This window comes from Neophocaena asiaeorientalis, unplaced genomic scaffold, assembly GCF_003031525.2.
Source record: "Neophocaena asiaeorientalis asiaeorientalis breed wild unplaced genomic scaffold, Neophocaena_asiaeorientalis_V1.1 scaffold598, whole genome shotgun sequence".
NCBI classification, from domain to species: domain Eukaryota; kingdom Metazoa; phylum Chordata; class Mammalia; order Artiodactyla; family Phocoenidae; genus Neophocaena; species Neophocaena asiaeorientalis.
The window spans coordinates 286,228-304,990 of NW_020173036.1; the positions used below are offsets into that span (position 1 = coordinate 286,228).

At 46.0% G+C, this 18,763-nt stretch overlaps 1 protein-coding gene across 3 annotated transcripts; it reads right to left on the bottom strand.

Annotated features, from left to right (window-relative positions):
- Positions 1-4,712: 4,712 nt before the first annotated feature.
- RAB19 (RAB19, member RAS oncogene family) lies at positions 4,713-18,028 on the bottom strand. Of its 3 annotated transcripts, XM_024742525.1 has the most exons (5): positions 17,897-18,016; positions 17,188-17,385; positions 15,576-15,788; positions 14,213-14,396; positions 4,713-6,178 (listed from the first exon to the last, which is right to left on the bottom strand). In XM_024742525.1, exons 2-5 carry the CDS (start codon positions 17,233-17,235, stop codon positions 5,910-5,912), a joined length of 714 nt encoding a protein of 237 aa, XP_024598293.1. In that variant the 5' UTR covers positions 17,236-17,385; positions 17,897-18,016; the 3' UTR covers positions 4,713-5,909. The 3 variants fall into 3 exon arrangements, with proteins under 3 accessions (XP_024598293.1, XP_024598295.1, XP_024598294.1); XM_024742527.1 differs by lacking the exon at positions 17,188-17,385 and having other exon boundaries at positions 17,914-18,028; XM_024742526.1 differs by lacking the exon at positions 17,188-17,385 and having other exon boundaries at positions 17,897-18,023.
- Between the last annotated feature and the right edge of the window lie 735 nt (positions 18,029-18,763).

Here is an 18,763-nt window from a genome sequence, read left to right on the forward strand (position 1 = left end):
TCTCCATGCAGCAGTTCCCTGACCTTCCCTGACCAGGGATTGAACCCAGGCCCTCGGCAGTGAGAGCCCAGAGTCCTAACCACTGGACTGCCAGGGAAGTCCCTCATTGTGAGAGCTTTTTTTTTTTTTTTTTTTTTTTGTGGCACGCGGGCCTCTCCCGTTGCGGAGCGCAGGCTCAGCGGCCATGGCTCACGGGCGCAGCCTCTGTGCGGCATGTGGGATCCTCCCGGACCGGGGCACGAACCTGTGTGCCCTGCATCAGCAGGCAGACTCTCAACCACTGCGCCACCAGGGAAGCCCATAAATTTTATTTTTGTAATTGAAATTTCTTTTCTAAATTAGATGAGGTTTCAGGCTATTCATGACTTTCTAAAAATTAACACATCATGTGTGGATAATTTTTATTGCCCCAAAATGAAAAACTGATTGAATATAATTATCACTGTATGATCTCTTTTATTTTTTTAATAAATTTATTTATTTATTTTTGGCTGCGTTAGGTCTTCGTTGCTGCGCACGGGCTTTCTCTAGTTGTGGCGAGCGGGGGCTACTCTTGATTGTGGTGTGCAGGCTTCTCGTTGCGGTGGCTTCTCGTTGCAGAGCACGGGCTCTTCCTGGACCAGGGCTTGAACCCGTGTCCCCTGCATTGGCAGGCGGATTCTCAACCACTGCGCCGCCAGGGAAGTCCCTACGATCTCTTTTAAATGTTGGTTTTTCAAGTTCTAGAGACATCTTGATACACTATGTAAGAATAAGTTAAAAAAAAAAAAAAAAGAATAAGTAAATGCAAGTCTAAATGATAGGTAAAGGAAACTTCTTCTATTCAGGTGAAGAGCAAACTTTGGTTGATTTTGCAGAATTACCACCTATTCTGTACTATTTATTAACTTGTACTTTAATTTCGGCATTCCTGGCATTCCAGTCTTTGGCAATTATTTTTAGGTATAAATTAAACAATATATGGTTAAGAATAAACACAAAAGAAACTGTAGGATGTCAAAAACACTTTAGCAGCTCCCCTTCTGCTGGTGGTAAACCAACTAGTGAATCGTTTGTGAATTGTAAAATCTACACATGTTCATTCAATAATTGATCACAGGCTCTTGAACAGATTATACTGATATTATTGAAAATAAAAAGAAATTAAGCAGGCACTGTTATTGCCTTTGGTGATGTGAATCCCCAGAACCTCTTCTCAATCATCTGGAGGTTTACAGGCGACCTGCGGGGAGCTGCGATGTGTACCGCTGGCCGAGTCCTTCCGCATCCTTTCAATCTAAGCCTTGGGTCGTAATGGCTGGTGGAAGCCAGCCTGGTTTGCCCTGGATCAGCCACGTCACCTTACATATGATGGAACTGGAGTTTCTACATCATCCCTGTTCAAAAGGCAGAGCATTCAGCCTGGGCTGGGTGTATTTCAGGCACAGCTCCTCCGTAATTCCCCCACAGTTAAACAGGACTCACGCAATCCACCCAACCTGCTACCCTTTCTCTACCCTGCCCCTTCCCCACTGCCTCCTCGCCCCTTCAGCTTTTTATTTTTTTATATAAATTTATTTATTTGTTTATTTTGGCTGCGTTGGGTCTTCCTTGCTGTGTGCAGGCTTTCTGTAGCTGCGGCAAGCAGGATCTACTGTGCTGTGGTGTGCAGGCTTCTCACTGCGGTGGCTTCTCTTGTGTTCTAGGCACGTGGGCTTCAGTAGTTGTGGCGCACGGGCTTAGCTGCTCCGCAGCATGTGGGATTTTCCCAGACCAGGGCATGAACCTGTGTCTCCTGCATTGGCAGGCGGATTCTTAACCATTGTGCCACCAGGGGAGTCCCCCTTCAGCTTCTTTTATAGAGAGAGCTGCACAACTTTACTTCGAAGGGTATTGAAATGTGTGTTTGTGAGTTTATCTTGCGGTGAGTGTATTTTTGTGTGTGTAGAGATTGATGAGGAGTTAACATGATGGAGCCCAAATCCAATACTGGTCATTATCTGAGAGAGAGTGTAGCATAATTGTTAAGAGTGGGCTCTGGAGCCAGGTGATTTGGGTTTGCATCCTGGCTCTGCCACTTACTAGCTGTGTGACCTTAATCTCTCCGTGTCTCAGAGCCTCGTTTTTATTTATTTATTTATTCCTTTTTTTTTCTTTATTAGAGTATAATTGCTCTACAATGGTGTGTTAGTTTCTGCTCTATAACAAACTGAATCAGTTATACATATATATATGTTCCCATATCTCTTCCCTCTTGCGTCTCCCTTCCTCCCACCCTCCCTATCCCACCCCTCCAGGCGGTCACAAAGCACTGAGCTGATCTCCCTGTGCTATGCGGCTGCTTCCCACTAGCTATCTACCTTACGTTTGGTAGTGTATATATGTCCATGCCTCTCTTGCTTTGTCACAGCTCACCCTTCCCCCTCCCCATATCCTCAAGTCCATTCTCTAGTAGGTCTGCGTCTTTATTCCTGTCTTACCCCTAGGTTCTTAATGACATTTTTTTCTTAAATTCCATATATATGTGTTAGCATACGGTATTTGTCTTTCTCTTTCTGACTTACTTCACTCTGTATGACAGACTCTAGGTCTATCCACCTCATTACAAATAGCTCAATTTCATTTCTTTTTATGGCTGAGTAATATTCCATTGTATATATGTGCCACATCTTCTTTATCCATTCATCCGATGATGGACACAATCATAGCCTCGTTTTTAAAATAGGAGTTACAAATAGTACCTACTTCAAAAATAGTTGACAGGATGCACTGAGTTAGTGTAAATGAAATGCTTGGGGAATTCCCTAGCAGTCCAGTGGTTAGGACTCCGCACTTCCACTGCAGGGGGCCCGGGTTCCTTCCCTGGTCAGGGAACTAAGATACCACAAACCACGTGGTCAAAAAAAAAAAAAAAAAGCCTGGTACAGTGCCAGGCACATAGTGATTGCCGTATGTGTTTGCCATTATTATTACCGTAGTAGTGCTATTACTGTTACTACTAATAGACCTTTTCAGTAATAGAGTGAGGAAGAGATTCAGGAATAATCTATGAACAATGAAATATTAACTGAAAGATTTTCTCATACATGGAGGTCTACTTGACACTGGCAGACGAAATAGAGACATTCATAATCTTTTTTTATTAATTTTTATTGGAGTATAGTTGCTTTACAATGTTGTGTTAGTTTCTGCTGTATAGCAAAGTGAATCAGCTATACGTATACATATACCCCCTCTTTTTTTGGATTTCCTTCCCATTTAGGTCACCACAGAGCACTGAGTAGAGTTCCCTGTGCTATACAGTAGGTTCTCATTAGTTATCTGTTTTGTACATCTATAATCTTTTTTTCTTCCAAAATGTCCCTTTTGGAACTGAATTTCATATAATTCCCTTGTTAACAACTATACAGTTTTGAGGATGTGAGAAAAGTGCGAGCTTCAGTTACCACAAAGTCTTCCTGGACCATGGCTCTAAAGCAGCGCCTGCCTGAGTGAGCTTCGCAGCGTGGTACAAGCCTCCTCTGAGCTTCAGAAAAGCCTGTGCCTCTTTTCAGAGCAGACATTTGTGCGCCCTCACCCAGGGAAGCTGCTCCACTCCGCTTGCCCTTTCCAGTACTTCTGTCCCAGCACCATCATTTCAACAGGAGCCCACGCTGGTTAATTACAGGTTGCTGGTGTTCAGGTGACCTTGTTCTCACGTGTGTAACCTGTTGGTAGGAATATTTTAATTCCAGATAACCCGCAGAGGGCATCATCCTAGAAGCTGATGAGGTTTTAGAGTATTGGTTGAGACTGATGAGCAGATAAATGGAGGAGCATTGGTGTGAACCATTAATCTCATATCCTGCTCAGCCTCTTGTCTGGACACTTTCCCCTGATCCAGTCAGTGTTCTTTCCCCTTCTTCTTCTTCTTTTTTTAAATATTTATTTATTTATTTGGCTGCACCGGGTCTTAGTTGCAGCAGGCCGTCTCCTTAGTTGTGGCTCCCAGGCTCCTTAGTTGTGGCATGTGAACTCTTAGTTGCAGCATGCATGTGGGATCTAGTTCCCTGACCAGGGATCGAACTAAGGCCCGCTGCACTGGGAGCGCAGAGTCTTATCCACTGCGCCACCAGGGAAGTCCCTTCCTTTCCTTCCCCTTCTTAATGAGTGTCTGCTCACTGCCTCCTCTGAAAATTGCCCAGTGACTTGGTACAGGTGTATTCCTGATCTGCCTTGTGAACTCCTCCTTCACATAACCCTTTCTTTAGAACAAGAATATGTATGTGAAAAAAGGTTAATCTACTTTGATGCATTTATTATTTCTGGCTTGTAATAGATTTCCCTCATGTTTCCAAAAGGTAAGTTGTTCGCTTCAAAAATGAATATATATTGCTGTGAATTAAATGTAATTTATTCTCTGTGGTTACACTCCCATCCTCACCTAAACTCTGTATGGTAGTAGTTCTCAAGGTTTAGTGTGGGGAGAATCACCTGGCAAGCTTGGTGAAGTGTGGGTTTCTGGAAAGATTCAGTCAGTCAGCCATGGGTGTCAGGAATCCTAGACAAGCATCCCCTGGCCCCTGTCCTAGTTGTGGTTGGGGAATTCCACTACAGAAGCATTGCTCTATTGTACTGTCCAATGGGCATATGGTGTGAGCCACACACATAATTTAAGATTTTCTAGTTGCCACATTAAAAAAAGTAAAAAGAAACAGCTGAAGTGTTAATATATATTTTATTAACCTGGAATAATATTAATCTAAAATATCATTTAAACATATAATCAATATAAAAATTATTAGGAAGATACTTTACATTTTATTTTTCATAATACGTCTTCAAATTCTGGTATGTATTTTACATTCAGAGCTCATCAAATTCAAATTAGCCAATTTCAAGTACTCAGTCACACGTGGCTAGTGGCTATTTGTTTTGTGCTGGTCTCAGCCTGCAGTTAACAGTGCTACAGCTAGAAATGCCTGGGGGGGACCCACCTGCACCCTGGGTGCGCCCCGGACAGACATTTCCTCTTTCAGAGCTGATGTTGTGGCCGGACCAACACTTGCATTTCTTATTAGGATTGTAAGACACCCTCAGCAGCAACCATCAGGGAGCTTTGCAGACACAAGGGTTATGACTCACAGCTTCCAGAGGGTACACAGCACGCCCCGGCCATACAGCAAGGTCAGTACTGGTTTGATATTTGTCTATGAGCCAATTTAATTTCAATTCAGAAATGACTTTTGATCCAGCAGATGATTGGGTGTTTTGGAAAGAAATTGTAGGCATCTCCCTCATCCTAGGAGGGTGGTCCAATCCGCCCAACTCGGATAAAGTGAAATCTAATTCTCTCTCCATCACATGGCTCCTGACCATTTGGCAAGACCGTATTTATGGTCTTTAGGTCAAAAAGCTTTGCCCCCCAAACTAAGACCCGAGGTGTGAATGTCAGGAAGCAGAAGTTAACAGCATCTGGTTCATCATTGCAGGCTTTTTCCCCATCTTCCCACGCCCACGCTGTTTTCAACCACTCTGCAATGTTCCAGACATCTTCTCCCCCGTCTTCTTTCCTACTTCTACTTCTCTTTTCTTCTTTCCTTCACTACCCTCTTCTTCAAGTGAGAGGCAGAGTTCAGTAGAAAACAGCTGAAGGGTTGGGGAGATAGAAAAGGGAAAAATGAAAAGGAACAAATCTTGTCCTCCTACCGCTGGGCCTTGAGTCCTAGGAAAAGTCAAGAAAAACAGTGGTGTCCTCCATCCTCAGAGTCAGGGTTTCCCCCTCTGGTGTGAACTGAGGCAAAAGGGTGCCCCCCCACCAGGCAGGAAGGAGTAGGACCAGCTGCAAGTCCGCACTGGGGTCCGAGGTCTACTCAGCAGACACGAGGCCGTCCGCTGCCCCTGGTTTCGGAGGTGGCCTCTGCTGGGTGCCACCGGCCCGGGGAACATACTCAACAAGTGCACTGGCTCTTCTCCCTCGGCCCCGGGGCCGTGAGGACAGGACTGGAATCCAGGGGGAGGCTGCCCAGGGTACCCTCCCCGTACAAGGGCAGGCTGTGGCGTGCCATCAACTCCCTGGCCATCAGCACGAAGACCTCATCGATGTTCTTGGACTCCTTGGCAGACGTCTCCAAGACAGCCAGGAGGCCGTATTTCTCAGCCAGTGTGCAGGCGTCCTCAAACAGGACGTGCCGTTTTTCCCACATGTCACATTTGTTCCCTGGGAGTGAGAGAGAAGCAAATATTCCGATGAGTAACTTAATCTGGTTTTTTAGAAGGTGAACTTCAAAAAGAACATTTTAGTTTAGCAATATGTGCACATGCATTTGTTCACAAATAGTTACTGAAAATGAACCCAACGATGAATGGAAACAGAGCCACTATCTTTTTTTTTTTTAATTGAAGTACAGTTGATTTACAATGTTGTGTTAGCTTCTGGTATACAGCAAAGTGATTCATATGTATATATAAAATTTCAGATTTTTTCCATTATACTTTATTACAAGATACTGAGTAGAGTTCCCTGTGCGGTACAGTAGGTCCCTGTTGGTTGTCTATTTTATATTTAGTAGTGTGGATCTGTTCATCCTAAACTCTTAATTTATCCCTCCCCCACCATTCTCCTTTGGTAACCATAAGTTTGTTTTCTACGTCTGTGAGTCTGGCTCTGTTTTGTAAATAAGTTCATTTGTATCATTTTTTTAGATTCCACGTATAAGTGACATCATATGGTATTTGTCTTTGTCTGACTTACTTTATTCAGTACAATCTCTAGGTCCATCCATGTTGCTGCAAATGGCATTATTTCATTCATTTTTATGGCTGAGTAAAATTCCATCGTATATATGTGCCGCATCTTCTTTATGCATTCATCTGTTGATGGACACTTAGATTGCTTCCATGTTTTGGTTATTGTAAATAGTGCTGCTATGAACATTGGGGTGCATGTATCTTTTCGACTCAGAGTATTCATGGAGCTGCTGTCTTAATGCACTGTCCTGTAAGAGCATTAAGAGCTGCTAGGAATGGGCCGGAGGTGTGTGTTTTATTGCCCAGGACAGGTGGAGCCACTGTATGTGGGGACCATCATTCCTGCCAAGTGTGACAAGGTGAAGGCTGGGCCGGTGACCCTCTCTGTCTTCTCTCTACTTGCTTCACATCTTTTTCCTCTTTTCACTCTTTTTTTTCCCAAGTGACTGTAGAGATGGGGCCTGGTCTCACTGAGGAGACTGTGATGAGATTTGTTGGATTGAAGGCGTGGAGTGAATAGTGAAGGACAGAGCTATAATTTACAGGCAATAAAATGCACAGACCTGGGCTTCCCTGGTGGCGCAGTGGTTGAGAGTCCGCCTGCCGATGCAGGGGACACGGGTTCGTGCCCCGGTCCGGGAAGATCCCACATGCCGCGGAGCGGCTGGGCCCATGAGCCATGGCCGCTGAACCTGCGCGTCCGGAGCCTGTGCTCCGCAACGGGAGAGGCCACAGCAGTGAGAGGCCCGCGTACAGCAAAAAAAAAAAAAAAAAAAAAAAAAAAAAAATTGCACAGACTTGAAGCAGACAGGTCAATGAGTTTTGGCAAATGTCTATGTCCCATGACCGCCATCCCCCTCAGGACACAGAACATTTGCAATTCCCCCAGAAAGCTCGATGAGGGATTTTGCCAGCACAGCCCAGGATTTACTGTAAGAGAAGTACCGCATTTCTTTTCCTCTTCCTCAATCCTACATTCATCTAATCACTGGACTTTGATCTCTCGGAGGCAGGAATCTAAAGGCGAAATTACTTTCTCACCAGGTTTGTTTCACTAGACATCAAGGTTTATTACAAAGCTAGAGCAATTAAGATGGGCTAGACCAGTGTTTCTTTATTGTCCTCATAGGGGGTCTTTTTCGATCTTTTTTCCCCCTAATTACCCCTTCGCCTCTGAAAAACAGTAAAACTTCCTATTTGGAAAAAAAATCTAGATTCACAGGAAATTGCACACACACGCACACGCACACACACACACTACATACACACACACATATATATATATATATATATATATTCAGGGAGGTCCAGTGTACGCTTCTCCCAGGTTCCCCCAATGGTAACCTCTTGCACAACTACAGTTCAATATCAAAACCAGGAAATTGACACTAATACAACCCACAAAGCTTATTCAGATTTCACAAATTATACACACATTCCTTTGTGTGTATGTGTGTGCGTATGTATTTGTGCAATTTGATCACATGTGTAGATTCCTACACCTACCAGTGCAGTCAAGATACAGAACAGTTCCATCACCACGAAGTGCTCGCTGTGCTACCCTTTACAACCTCCCACCAGCTCTAATCCCTGACCCCTGGTAACTAATCTGTTCTCCATCTGTATAATTTTGTCATTTCCAGGATGTTATGTAGGGGCTTCCCTGGTAGCGCAGTGGTTAAGAATCCACCTGCCAATGCAGGGGACACAGGTTCAAGCCCTGGTCCAGGAAGATCCCACATGCCGTGGAACAACTAAGCCTGTGCGGCACAACTACTGAGCCTGTGCTCTAGAGTCTGTGCTCCTCAACAAGAGAAGCAACCACAATGAGAGGCCCACGAACCACAATGAAGAGTAGCCTTAGCTCCCTGCAACTAGAGAAAGCCAATGCGCAGCTACGAAGACCCAACGCAGCAAAAATAAATAAATTTATTTTTAAAAAAAAGAATCATACAGTAGTTTCTTTTTTTTTTTTTTTTTGCGGTACGCGGGCCTCTCGCTGCTGTGGCCTCTCCCGTTGCGGAGCGCAGGCTCAGCGGCCACGGCTCAAGGGCCCAGCCGCTCCGCGGCATGTGGGAACCTTCCGGACCGGGACACAAACCCGTGTCCCCTGCATGGGCAGGCGGACTCTCAACCACTGCGCCACCAGGGAAGCCCCCAGTAGTTTCTTTTTTATTGCTGAGTCATGTTTCATGGTATGGATGTACCACAGTTTGTTTAACTACCCACCCATATGAAGGAAACTGAGTTGATTCTAGTTTTTTATTATTATGAATAGTGCTTAAGTGAACATTTGTGTACAGACCTTACAAAATTTGTGTACAGACCCTACAGATACACTGTATATCTGGCCCTTTGGAGGCCACAAACCACTGTAATATCTAAAATATTTTTGCCCTCCAAAAGAATGCATGAAATAGACCAGTAGAATAGAATAAAAAGCTCAGAAACAAACTCACGAATATATGTACCCTTCACAGAAGGATGGTGCCACAGAGCAGTGGACAAGATTGCCTTTTTAGTCAATAGTACGGAGGCAATTGGATCTTTACATGAATAGTTACAAGTTTTGGCCCAGACCTCTCACTGTACACCATAATCAATGCTGGGTAAATTGCAGATCTAAATGTAAAAGTCATAATAAATTATAAACAAACAAACAAATCCAGCAAGCAAGGGAGGGTGGGAGGGAGACGCAAGAGGGAGGAGATATGGGGATATATGTATACGTATAGCTGATTCACTTTGTTATACAGCAGAAACTAACACACCATTGTAAAGCAGTTATACTCCAATAAAGATGTTAAAGAAACAAAAAACATACAGCAAGCAAGCTTCAAAAGATAATGTAAGGCTATGTTAATGATTTCAATTAGGGTAAATTTTCCTACATAGGATACAGGAAGCAATAATCATTAAGGAAAAGTTTGATGGATTGAAATATATTAAAATTTTAAATGTCTGTCCATCAAAATACACCATCAGGAGAGTGAAGAGGAACTCTGAGAGTAAAAAAGTGAAAGATGAGGGACTTCCCTGGTGGTCCAGTGGTTAAGACTCCAAGCTTCCAATGCAGGGAGCATGGGTTCGATTCCTGGTCAGGGAACTAAGATCCCACATGCCGCGTGGCGTGGCCAAAACGTTAAAAAAAATAAATAAAATTTAAAATAAATAAATAAAGGTGAAAGGTGTATTTGCAACACATGCGATTGACAAAGGGCTCAGAGCTGTTCAAGAGAACTGACTTCAGGGAGTGTAGGTGACTCCAGCCCAGCTGCTACCCCACTGTCCTCCGCCAGCTGGTGCAGAGGCCCCAGCACAGGGAGGCACTGACGCAGGCCCCTGCTGCAGAGACCAGGGTTCCACTCCTCTGTCAGGCAGCTTTGGTTCAGGGCTGAACGAACCTTTCTTGGACACCATCCTCCTTCCTCCCTTCTCTCCTTCCCAGGGGCAGGTCTGCATGACATAGAAGACTCTCCCTGCCTCCTTCTGGGCCTTCCTCTTTACCCCTCACAGCCATTTCTCCCAATAAATCTCTTGCATGTCTATCGGGTCCTGTCCTGACATCTTCCTGGAAGACCCGAACCAACATAGATTATTTCCAGAAAACATAAGGTACTTGTAGGGATCAATAAGAAAAAGACAAACAACAGGTAGAAAAATGGGCATGAGAATTGAAAAGAGAATATCCAAATAGCTAACAAGTGTATGAAAAAGTGCTTGACCTCAACAGTGAACAGGGACCTGCAAATAAAAAAATGCGAGTGATATCATGACACACTTATCAGGATGGAAGAAATGAAAAGATCTGATAATAGCAAGTTCTGGTGAGGATGTAGAAAAGATCTGATAATAGCAAGTGCTGGTGAGGATGTAGAACCAGGGAATCCGGGTTCTAAGAGCTTTTGCTGAGAGATTGTGGACCTTTAAATATAACAGGGGAAAGTGGAAGGACAGAGAGGGAGATTTGAACCCAAATCTGTCTGACTGCAAAGTCCAGGCACTGGAGTGGACGAGACATTGCCTCAACCAGAGCTTCAGGGGGTGACTGTCGGACTGACCAGCTACTGGAAAGTGGTTGGACAGGAACTGAACCACCCGGGGCTGATTCAGATCCGGCCTCACCTGTCAGTAGGTGACTCGGCTGAGCTCCTTGGCAGGGTACTTAACCTCCAGAGGCCTCGGTTTCCTCAGCTGGGAGACGAGGATGGTCGTCTCTGCTTCTCAGGATGGCTGTGAGGATTAAGTGAAGGGACCCAGGGGCAGACTCAGAGTGGAGTTTAGTAAATGTCACCTGTCGTCAGATCTTGTCACCCCTCCTGGTCATCACACTTCAGGAGCAGCTGTTGTGAAGGGTGTCAGAAACCTTGGCCAGTGTCCTCCTCGGTGCTTCGAAGAAGTTGTTATTGAGGAAGAAATATGGCTCTGTTGGGGGTCAGTGTTTATTTTTATAACTCTGAACGCTGCCTTTTTCTTTTCTTAAACATAAATTTATTTATTTGTTTGTGGCTGCATTGGGTCTTCATTGCTGCATGCGGGCTTTCTCTAGTTGCAGTGAGCGGGGGCTACTCTTCGTTGCAGAGCACAGGCTCTAGGCGCGTGGGTTTCAGTAGTTGTGGCACGTGGACTCAGTAGTTGTGGCTTGTGGGCTCTAGAGCGCAGGCTCAGTAGTTCTGGCTCATGGGCTTAGTTGCTCCGCAGCATGTGGGATCTTCCCGGACCAGGGCTCAAACCCGTGTCCCCTGCATTGGCAGGCAGATTCTTAACCACTGCACCACCAGGGAAGCCCTGAACTCTGCCTTTTGAAGAAGTGTTCTTTATATCTGAAGTCAAATCAGAAATGTTTCTGGTCCCAGAGGGGACCTTTGGCTGAGAAGTAACAAGAGAGAGAAGGCAGCTCACGCTTCTCCAAAAAGACAAGTTGCCCTCCATGTGGAAGACGCTTCCCAGTCTCATTAATCTCTCCTGTTTCCTGCCATGAGGGAAAAGACACAGCCCCTCTGAACAAAGGGGCTACGTTTGAGGCGCATTTTCTTTGGCAGCTGGCTGTGGATAGGGAGCTTTTGATCTGATGCAGCACGAAGGAACGAGCCCGTCTAGGCTCTTGGAATGACTGATTCTTAAGTTACAAGAAGCAGAATGAGTTACAAAGCAGCATTCTCTTCAAGGCCATGCATATGATAGGGGCTAGACTGTGACTTAAAACAGCAAAGACAGGGAAAACATGGTTCTAGAATAACAAGTCCTTTTTGCAATCACAATAGTAATAATAAATGGGCTAGATGTGCCAACGATGTGTGCGAGTGACCTCTTCTGTGGACCGTCTGCAGCCCAGCTATGCTTCCTGTCACTGCCTCCCCCCTCAGGACCCAGCTGCTTGGTCCAGGCCGGGTACCTTACACCAGGCCTGCCCGCCACCGTGAGGTTGGCCAGCAGCCTGGGCCAGGCTTTGCCATGAGAAAGAGGAATGGGGCGGGACTTCTCTGATGGTCCAGTGGTTAAGACCCCGCGCTCCCAATGCAGGGGGCCTGGGTTGGATACCTGGTCAGGGAACTAGATCCCGCGTGCGTGCCGCAACTAAAAGACCCTGTGTGCTGCAACTAAGACCCGGTGCAGCCGAATACATAAATAAATAAATATTTTTTAAAAATTAAGTATTAGAAAAAAAAGGAATGGGGCGATGGGATTTCCTTTCTGAAGAATGTGAGCTAGAGGGTATGAGAGAATGAGGGATTTTGTGGCAGGAGGAGGCTGGGGATGATGCTTTGAGGAACCCAGGAGGGATGGTTCGGAGCGAGAGTGCTGCAGGCCCACAGTATCCTGAATGTAAGGAGCAGCTCTGAGAGAAGACATAGATACACAATGGTGGAGGAGGCTGGTACACAGAGCCCAGCCCTGAGAGGAGGGTCCCCCACTTCCTGCTTGCGATAGGTGGCCTGGCTCCACTGTGTCTCCCACTCTGCTGGGCTTGAATGCTGGGCTGGGTTTTCCTAGGTCCCAGGGACTTGCACCCTCACCATAAGCACCCCACCCCATTGTTTAAGGAACACAGAGGAGTTTTGTTCCCTCAGACAAACGAACCTTCTAGAAACAAACCCCACACCCGTTATGAAGCACCTACTATGCGTCAGGCACTGTCAAGCAATGTATACACATTATCTCATCACATCTTTACAACAACCGTAGTGAATACTGATTGCATATTATAGATGAGGAAACCAGGGCTCAGAAGGTAACTTACCACACAGCTAGGATATGCCTGTGCAGGGATAAATAATCCACTAAACACGCTATGTTTAGCGCTCAGTCCCGCAGCAGCTCTCTAGACCTGTGCTCTGCAAACTTTAATTTGCATAGGAATCTCTCTAGGATCCTGTTAAAACGAAGATTCAGATTCAGTAGGTCTGGAATGGGGCCTGAGATGGGGCACTTTTAACAAACCCTAAAGTGGTGCTGATTCTGTGGATTTTTAGGGTAATGAAAATACTTTCTATGGTATCATCATGGTGGATACTTGTCATTAGACATTTGTCCAAACCCATAGAAAGTACAACACCAAGAATGAGCCATAATGTAAACTATGAAGTTCAGATGACTGTGATGTGTCAATGTAGGTTCATCCTTTGTAACAAATGTGCCACATTGGTAGGAGATGTTGATATGGGAGAGGCTATGCATGTGTGAGTACAAGGGGCATATGGGAAATCTCCGTACCTTCCCAATTTTGCTGAGAACCTTAAAAACTGCTCTGAAAAAATAAGTCTTAATACAAAAAAAAAAGAAAAAGAGACCTAAAACCAAAAACCCCAGTGATGCTGATGCTGCTGGTCCGTGGACCACGCTTTGAGTAGCAAGAACCTAAACCAACTTGCCAAAATCAAGCAGCCACTTGGTAAACATTAGTGTCCTTAGGAGGGGAACTGCTTGCAAAGCTAATACCATAGGGAAGCGACAGCACGTCACCCGTTTCTGAATGCACAGCGTGACAGCACGTATTGCAAGCTGTGGGTTCACTTTGTATAGTTGAAGGTGCGGTTAATTTTGATGTTGGCTTGTTGTTCAGATTTGCTCAGCATCTTAGCAGGTGTGATAAGTCATTCAAGAGTGTTGTCAGTCATAGTCATCTGAGCGGCTCTTCCGGGGACTGAGAGCCATCTGACGCTGTGAAGCTCAGACTACAGAATACTTCCTGTGTAGTCTGTACAGACGTGTGTCGAATCAGCCAGGGTGTACCTTCATCTAGATGTCTGGCCCCATCTCAGGTTTTTGCAGTGAGAAACTCTAGGGTGGGGCCCTGGAATCTGTATTCTTAACAAGTTCAAACCACCCCACTCTCACGCTCAAGTGAAGCTGATGGGAATTTCTGGCCCAGATGTTTTCTGAGGTCCCATCCGCCACGTGCACTTTTACGGCTTCCTGTTCCACTACCGCTGGAAACAGAAAAAGCTGAGCATGGGGGGCGGCGGGCAGTTAAGGAAAGCGACACACTTTGAAATCGACCTACCAATCAGCATGATGACCAAGTTTGCCGCCCCGTATTTCTCTATCTCGTGAATCCAGTGAGGAACAGACTCGAACGTGGACCGCCGCGTGAGGTCGTAGGCAATGATGGCCGCGTGGGCACTGCGATAGTAGCTTTGGGTGATGGTCCGGAAGCGCTCCTGGCCTGCAGTGTCCCACACCTGCATCTGGAGAAGGGCAGGAAAGGGGGTCCGCATCAGGAGTTCCCACCCCTGATGGGAACTTGCTCGCCTAAGTCGTTCCCTGGGTCTCACTTCTAGAGATCCAAATTCAAGAGGTCTGGGGTAGGACCCGGGAATCTGTCTTTTTTCAGGTGCTCCCCAGGGTAAAATCCCCAAGGTTTTCAGGTTGGGGGCCATCACCTAAGGTGCCCTTCAGTGGGAGAGGCGGATCCAGTGTCCTAAGGTCTGGTGTTCTTTTGCCTTCCTACCACACTCATCCCTTCATCCAGATGTTTTATCTTTTTTTTTTTTTTGCAGTACGCAGGCCTCTCACTGTTGTGGCCTCTCCCGTTGCAGAGCACAGGCTCCGGACGCGCAGGCTCAGCGGCCATGGCTCACAGGCCCAGCCGCTCCGCGGCAGGTGGGATCTTCCCGGACTGGGGCACGAACCCGTGTCCCCTGCATCGGCAGGCGGACTCTCAACCACTGCGCCACCAGGGAAGCCTCAAAATGTCTTTTTACTATTGTGTTTGTTTAATAAGGATCCCACACAAAATCCATTTATTACATTTTCACCAACACTTTTTGATCTTTTTTGGTCAAATGGGTAAATGATATTATCTCACTTATTTTAATTTCATTTCTTTAATTATGAGTAACAATGGGCACTTTTACTTTTTCACATAAATGTATGAGCCAGTTCATATAACATCTGTGAAGTAGCTGTTTTGTCTAATCTGTGAAGTGCCTACTTTTTGTATTTGGTTGTTGGTCTTTTCTTTGATATTTATCAGAGCTCTTTTCACATCAGAGAAATTAGCTCTCTGTCAGTTCCATATTTGCAAATGTTCCTTTCCAGTTTGTCACTCATCTTTGACTTTGTTTATGGTATTTTTGAGTATGTAGAAATTTGACCTTTATATGATCATATAGAAGAGTATTAATTTGACCTTTAAATAGTTAGATGGAGCAATATTTTCCCTTATGGCTTCCGGGTTCTTGTCTTACTTTAAAGCCTGATTTCTCTATTCCTCAATGATAAAAATAAATACTCCCATGGGGTTTTTTTTTCCTGGTATTTTAATGATCTCATATTTTATATTTAAATCTTTCACTCCTCAGGCATGTGTTTCGGGGTTAGGAACCATGGCTAAAAGAGGCAGACCCACCCCGTCCCCCTCTGACCTTCACTTTCTTGCCGTTGATCTCCAGGGCACGCACAGTGAAGTCCACCCCAATGGTGTTCTGCTGCGCTTCGGTGTAGACCCCGGACGTGAAATGCCGCACCACACACGTCTTCCCCACGTTGGAATCCCCGATGAGGATAATCTTGAACAAATAGTCAAAGTTCTCATCCGCTGCCCTGGCTGAGCTGGAGAATTGCATGGCTCTTGCCACCTAGAACAGATCAAGGAAGAAAAGAAGGAATTCAGTCTCTCTTTAGTGCAGCCATCCCCAACCTTTTCGGCACCAGGTACTGGTTTCGTGGAAGACAATTTTTCCTCGGACAGGGTGGGGGGCCAGGATGGTTCAGGAGGCAACGTGAGCGATGGGGAGCGATGGGGAGCAATGGGGGGCAATGGGGGGCGATGGGGAGTGATGGGGAGCGATAGGGACCAGTACCTAACAGGACCGGTACTGGTCCACAGCCTGGGGATTGGGGACCTCTGTGTTAGTGACCACCTACCAGGGGCCGGGAACTATTCTTGGCACTTGGGATTCAGCACAGGACAAGACAGAGTGAGGTCACTGTTTTCCTAGCACTGCCATCCTCGTGGGAGAAGGATGTTAATTACTGGTCAGGTAAGAGGGAGCTGCCCGCACAAACCCCACCTGTCCTAGGTGAGTTAACATTACTTTAGGGGTGACCTTGGAATGAAGAGGTTCTACTGCTGTTCTCTGCTGGGCCCAGTACATGGTCAACACTGTCAGATGACAGCATTGACTGGGACTTCCCTCGCAGTCCAGGGGTTAAGACTCCATGCTTCCAGTGCTTCCACTGCAGGGGGTGGTGGGTTTGATCCCTGGTCCAGGAACTAAGATCCCACATGCCTCGGGGCCCAGCAGGAGTGTTTTACCTGCCAGTTATCAGGTGGGAGACATGCCTAGCTGTCAGCCTATCTCCATGTCACACGGGAGGAAGACAAATTACTGGAAGACTGAATGGCAAGGCAACGAGCTGCAAGCATCAATGAGGCCTGACAGACAAGTCAGTTTTGGGAAGAGTCACACAGCCCTATTCTTCTGGTTGGCACCTGCTTTTTCTCGTCCTGGAAATTATGATTCTGAGAATATTCAAAATGAAAACTGTGGGGAATTCCCTGGCAGTCCAGCGGTTAGGACTCTGTGCTTTCACTGTCAAGGGCCCGGTTTCAATCCCTGGTTGGAGAACTAAGATCCCACAAGCCTCTAGGTGCAACAAAACAAAACGAAACCAACAAAAAAACCCTGTGGTTCGAATGTTTGTGCCATACTCTACCATAGGCTGGAAAAGAAAGTTTCTCATGACAGTGTCTCCCAAACTAACTGCTTATCAGAATTACCTGGGAAGATAATTAACTATCTATATATTCCTGGAGCCCATCTTAGGTCTGCTAAATAGATTTAAAAACATGCACACACTCCCAGGTGATTTTGAGGACTAGCTAGCCTTGGGAAGTGTTGACCGACACAATCACCCACCTGAAACTTTATTCCCACCTTCAGCGTCTCTGCTTAAATATCCATAGCATCTCAGATCACAAGGAACTCAGTACCTCCTGAAAAAATCTATGTTGTGTGCACAGCTCTAACTTACATGGGGTTGAAATCTATCTCCCCGAGGTTTCCATCTGTGGACCCTCATGCTGCATCAGGACTCCCATTCCACATGACAGCAGATTCCTACTCCACAGCCCAGCAGATATCTGGAGCAGCAACCATGTCCCCTCATGGCAGATATACCCGGGCCCTTCAACTGTTCTTTGGTTGTGTTGGGTCTCCTCGTCAGATGTCTCTTAAAAATACAGGAAACCTTATTTCATTTAATGACAAAATTTGATGTGTTGCAAATTGTTCCTGCCTATGACACCCTTCTTCATTTCCCCCAGTTTTAGTTTTTGGCTTTCTCAGAAGTCATAGAAAAGGACAAGTCTGTATCATCACACAAATTAAAATCTGTACGTAAAAACTGTGAGCTTTATACAGATGGAGGATCCTACACTTCTCCTGGACTCCTCTGAAATCACTATGGCTAAATGATCCAGCAGACACGAGACATAATCAAACAACTCTTCCCCGTTTCAAGTAAAGAAAGCCATTCCACTTCCGGTGTCTTATCCCTGTAATTTGAGCTGAAATCTTACTTCCATGCCCGCCCCCCCACATACACACACACCAAGTAAGTCCTCAGGGTTTCCACAAAAGCCCCCTTCACCTCCGCCTACACGCCCTGCAAGGAGAAACAAGCGATGTCCACCCTCCAACACCCTCCATCCTGCATCCTGTAACCTGCACCTGTTGCTTACCTGTCTGGCTCTCTCACCTCTGCCAGTAGGTAATGTTTGCTCTTTCTCCTGGTTTTCCTTTTGGTCCTCCGTGCCCCTTCTTCCTCCTGTCTCGAGGCGTGGTGGGAACTGTAGTTCTGTCCCCAGGTGTCAGGTTTGGTGGCCTGAGAAAGTGAAAGGAAAGTGTCAACACTCCCTCCCTCCGCCTCCCCCTCCCTCCCCATCCGGAGCAGCTGCCATTGGGTACAAAGCACGGGGTGAGGCCACACTAGGTCACCTTTCCTCCGGCTTCTTAGCATCACATGTTATCCAGCAAACCCAAAATGAAAAGGACTAGCCTGCTACCTCAGCCAACACCTACTGAGCCTCCCTGTTCTTTCTTTCAGCTCACATTCTCTTAGGCGGCCCTTACCCCCAATTTTTCCTGGTGTCCCCTGTTTGGCTGGGGTGGGAGTGGCTAGTTGAAGGACAGCAACTTAAAGGAGGATACAGATCTGGGTTTTGAGTCATTTAACTGTTTTGTGGACTTGAATAACCTTTTCTGAGGAGCCACTGAGAGAAAGGAGGTGATCCAAAGAGAAGATTAAAAAACGAAAACAACTTTGAATTTGCAGGGGAAGAAGGAGCTGAAAAAAAATGTTTCCTTCCCCCCACAAAGTGTACCCCAGAACCAAGGTTAATTTCTAGGAAGACCTGGAGTTCGTCAGTCCCTGATGCTGGCAGGAGAAGCATAGAGCTGAGGTGAATTTTCCTTTTTATTTTTTCCCCACAGAGTCTGGAAGAGTCACTGCTTCTAGCATGGGGACCAGATCAGCTCCACTCTGTGGAATGTGCTGAGCAGGCAGTTAAGCTATAGGCACAACATGCAAAACAGAAACACCCCGATCG

Coding starts and splice junctions, on each gene's coding strand:
- RAB19 (XM_024742525.1), bottom strand. CDS start 17,235: ATGAGGGTCCACAGATGGAAACCTCGGGGAGATAGATTTCAACCCCAT. Junction 15,789..17,187: donor GAGATAGATTTCAACCCCAT/GTAAGTTAGAGC, acceptor GATCTGTTCTAG/GTGGCAAGAGCCATGCAATT. Junction 6,179..14,212: donor CTTGGTCATCATGCTGATTG/GTAGGTCGATTT, acceptor TCTCACTCCCAG/GGAACAAATGTGACATGTGG.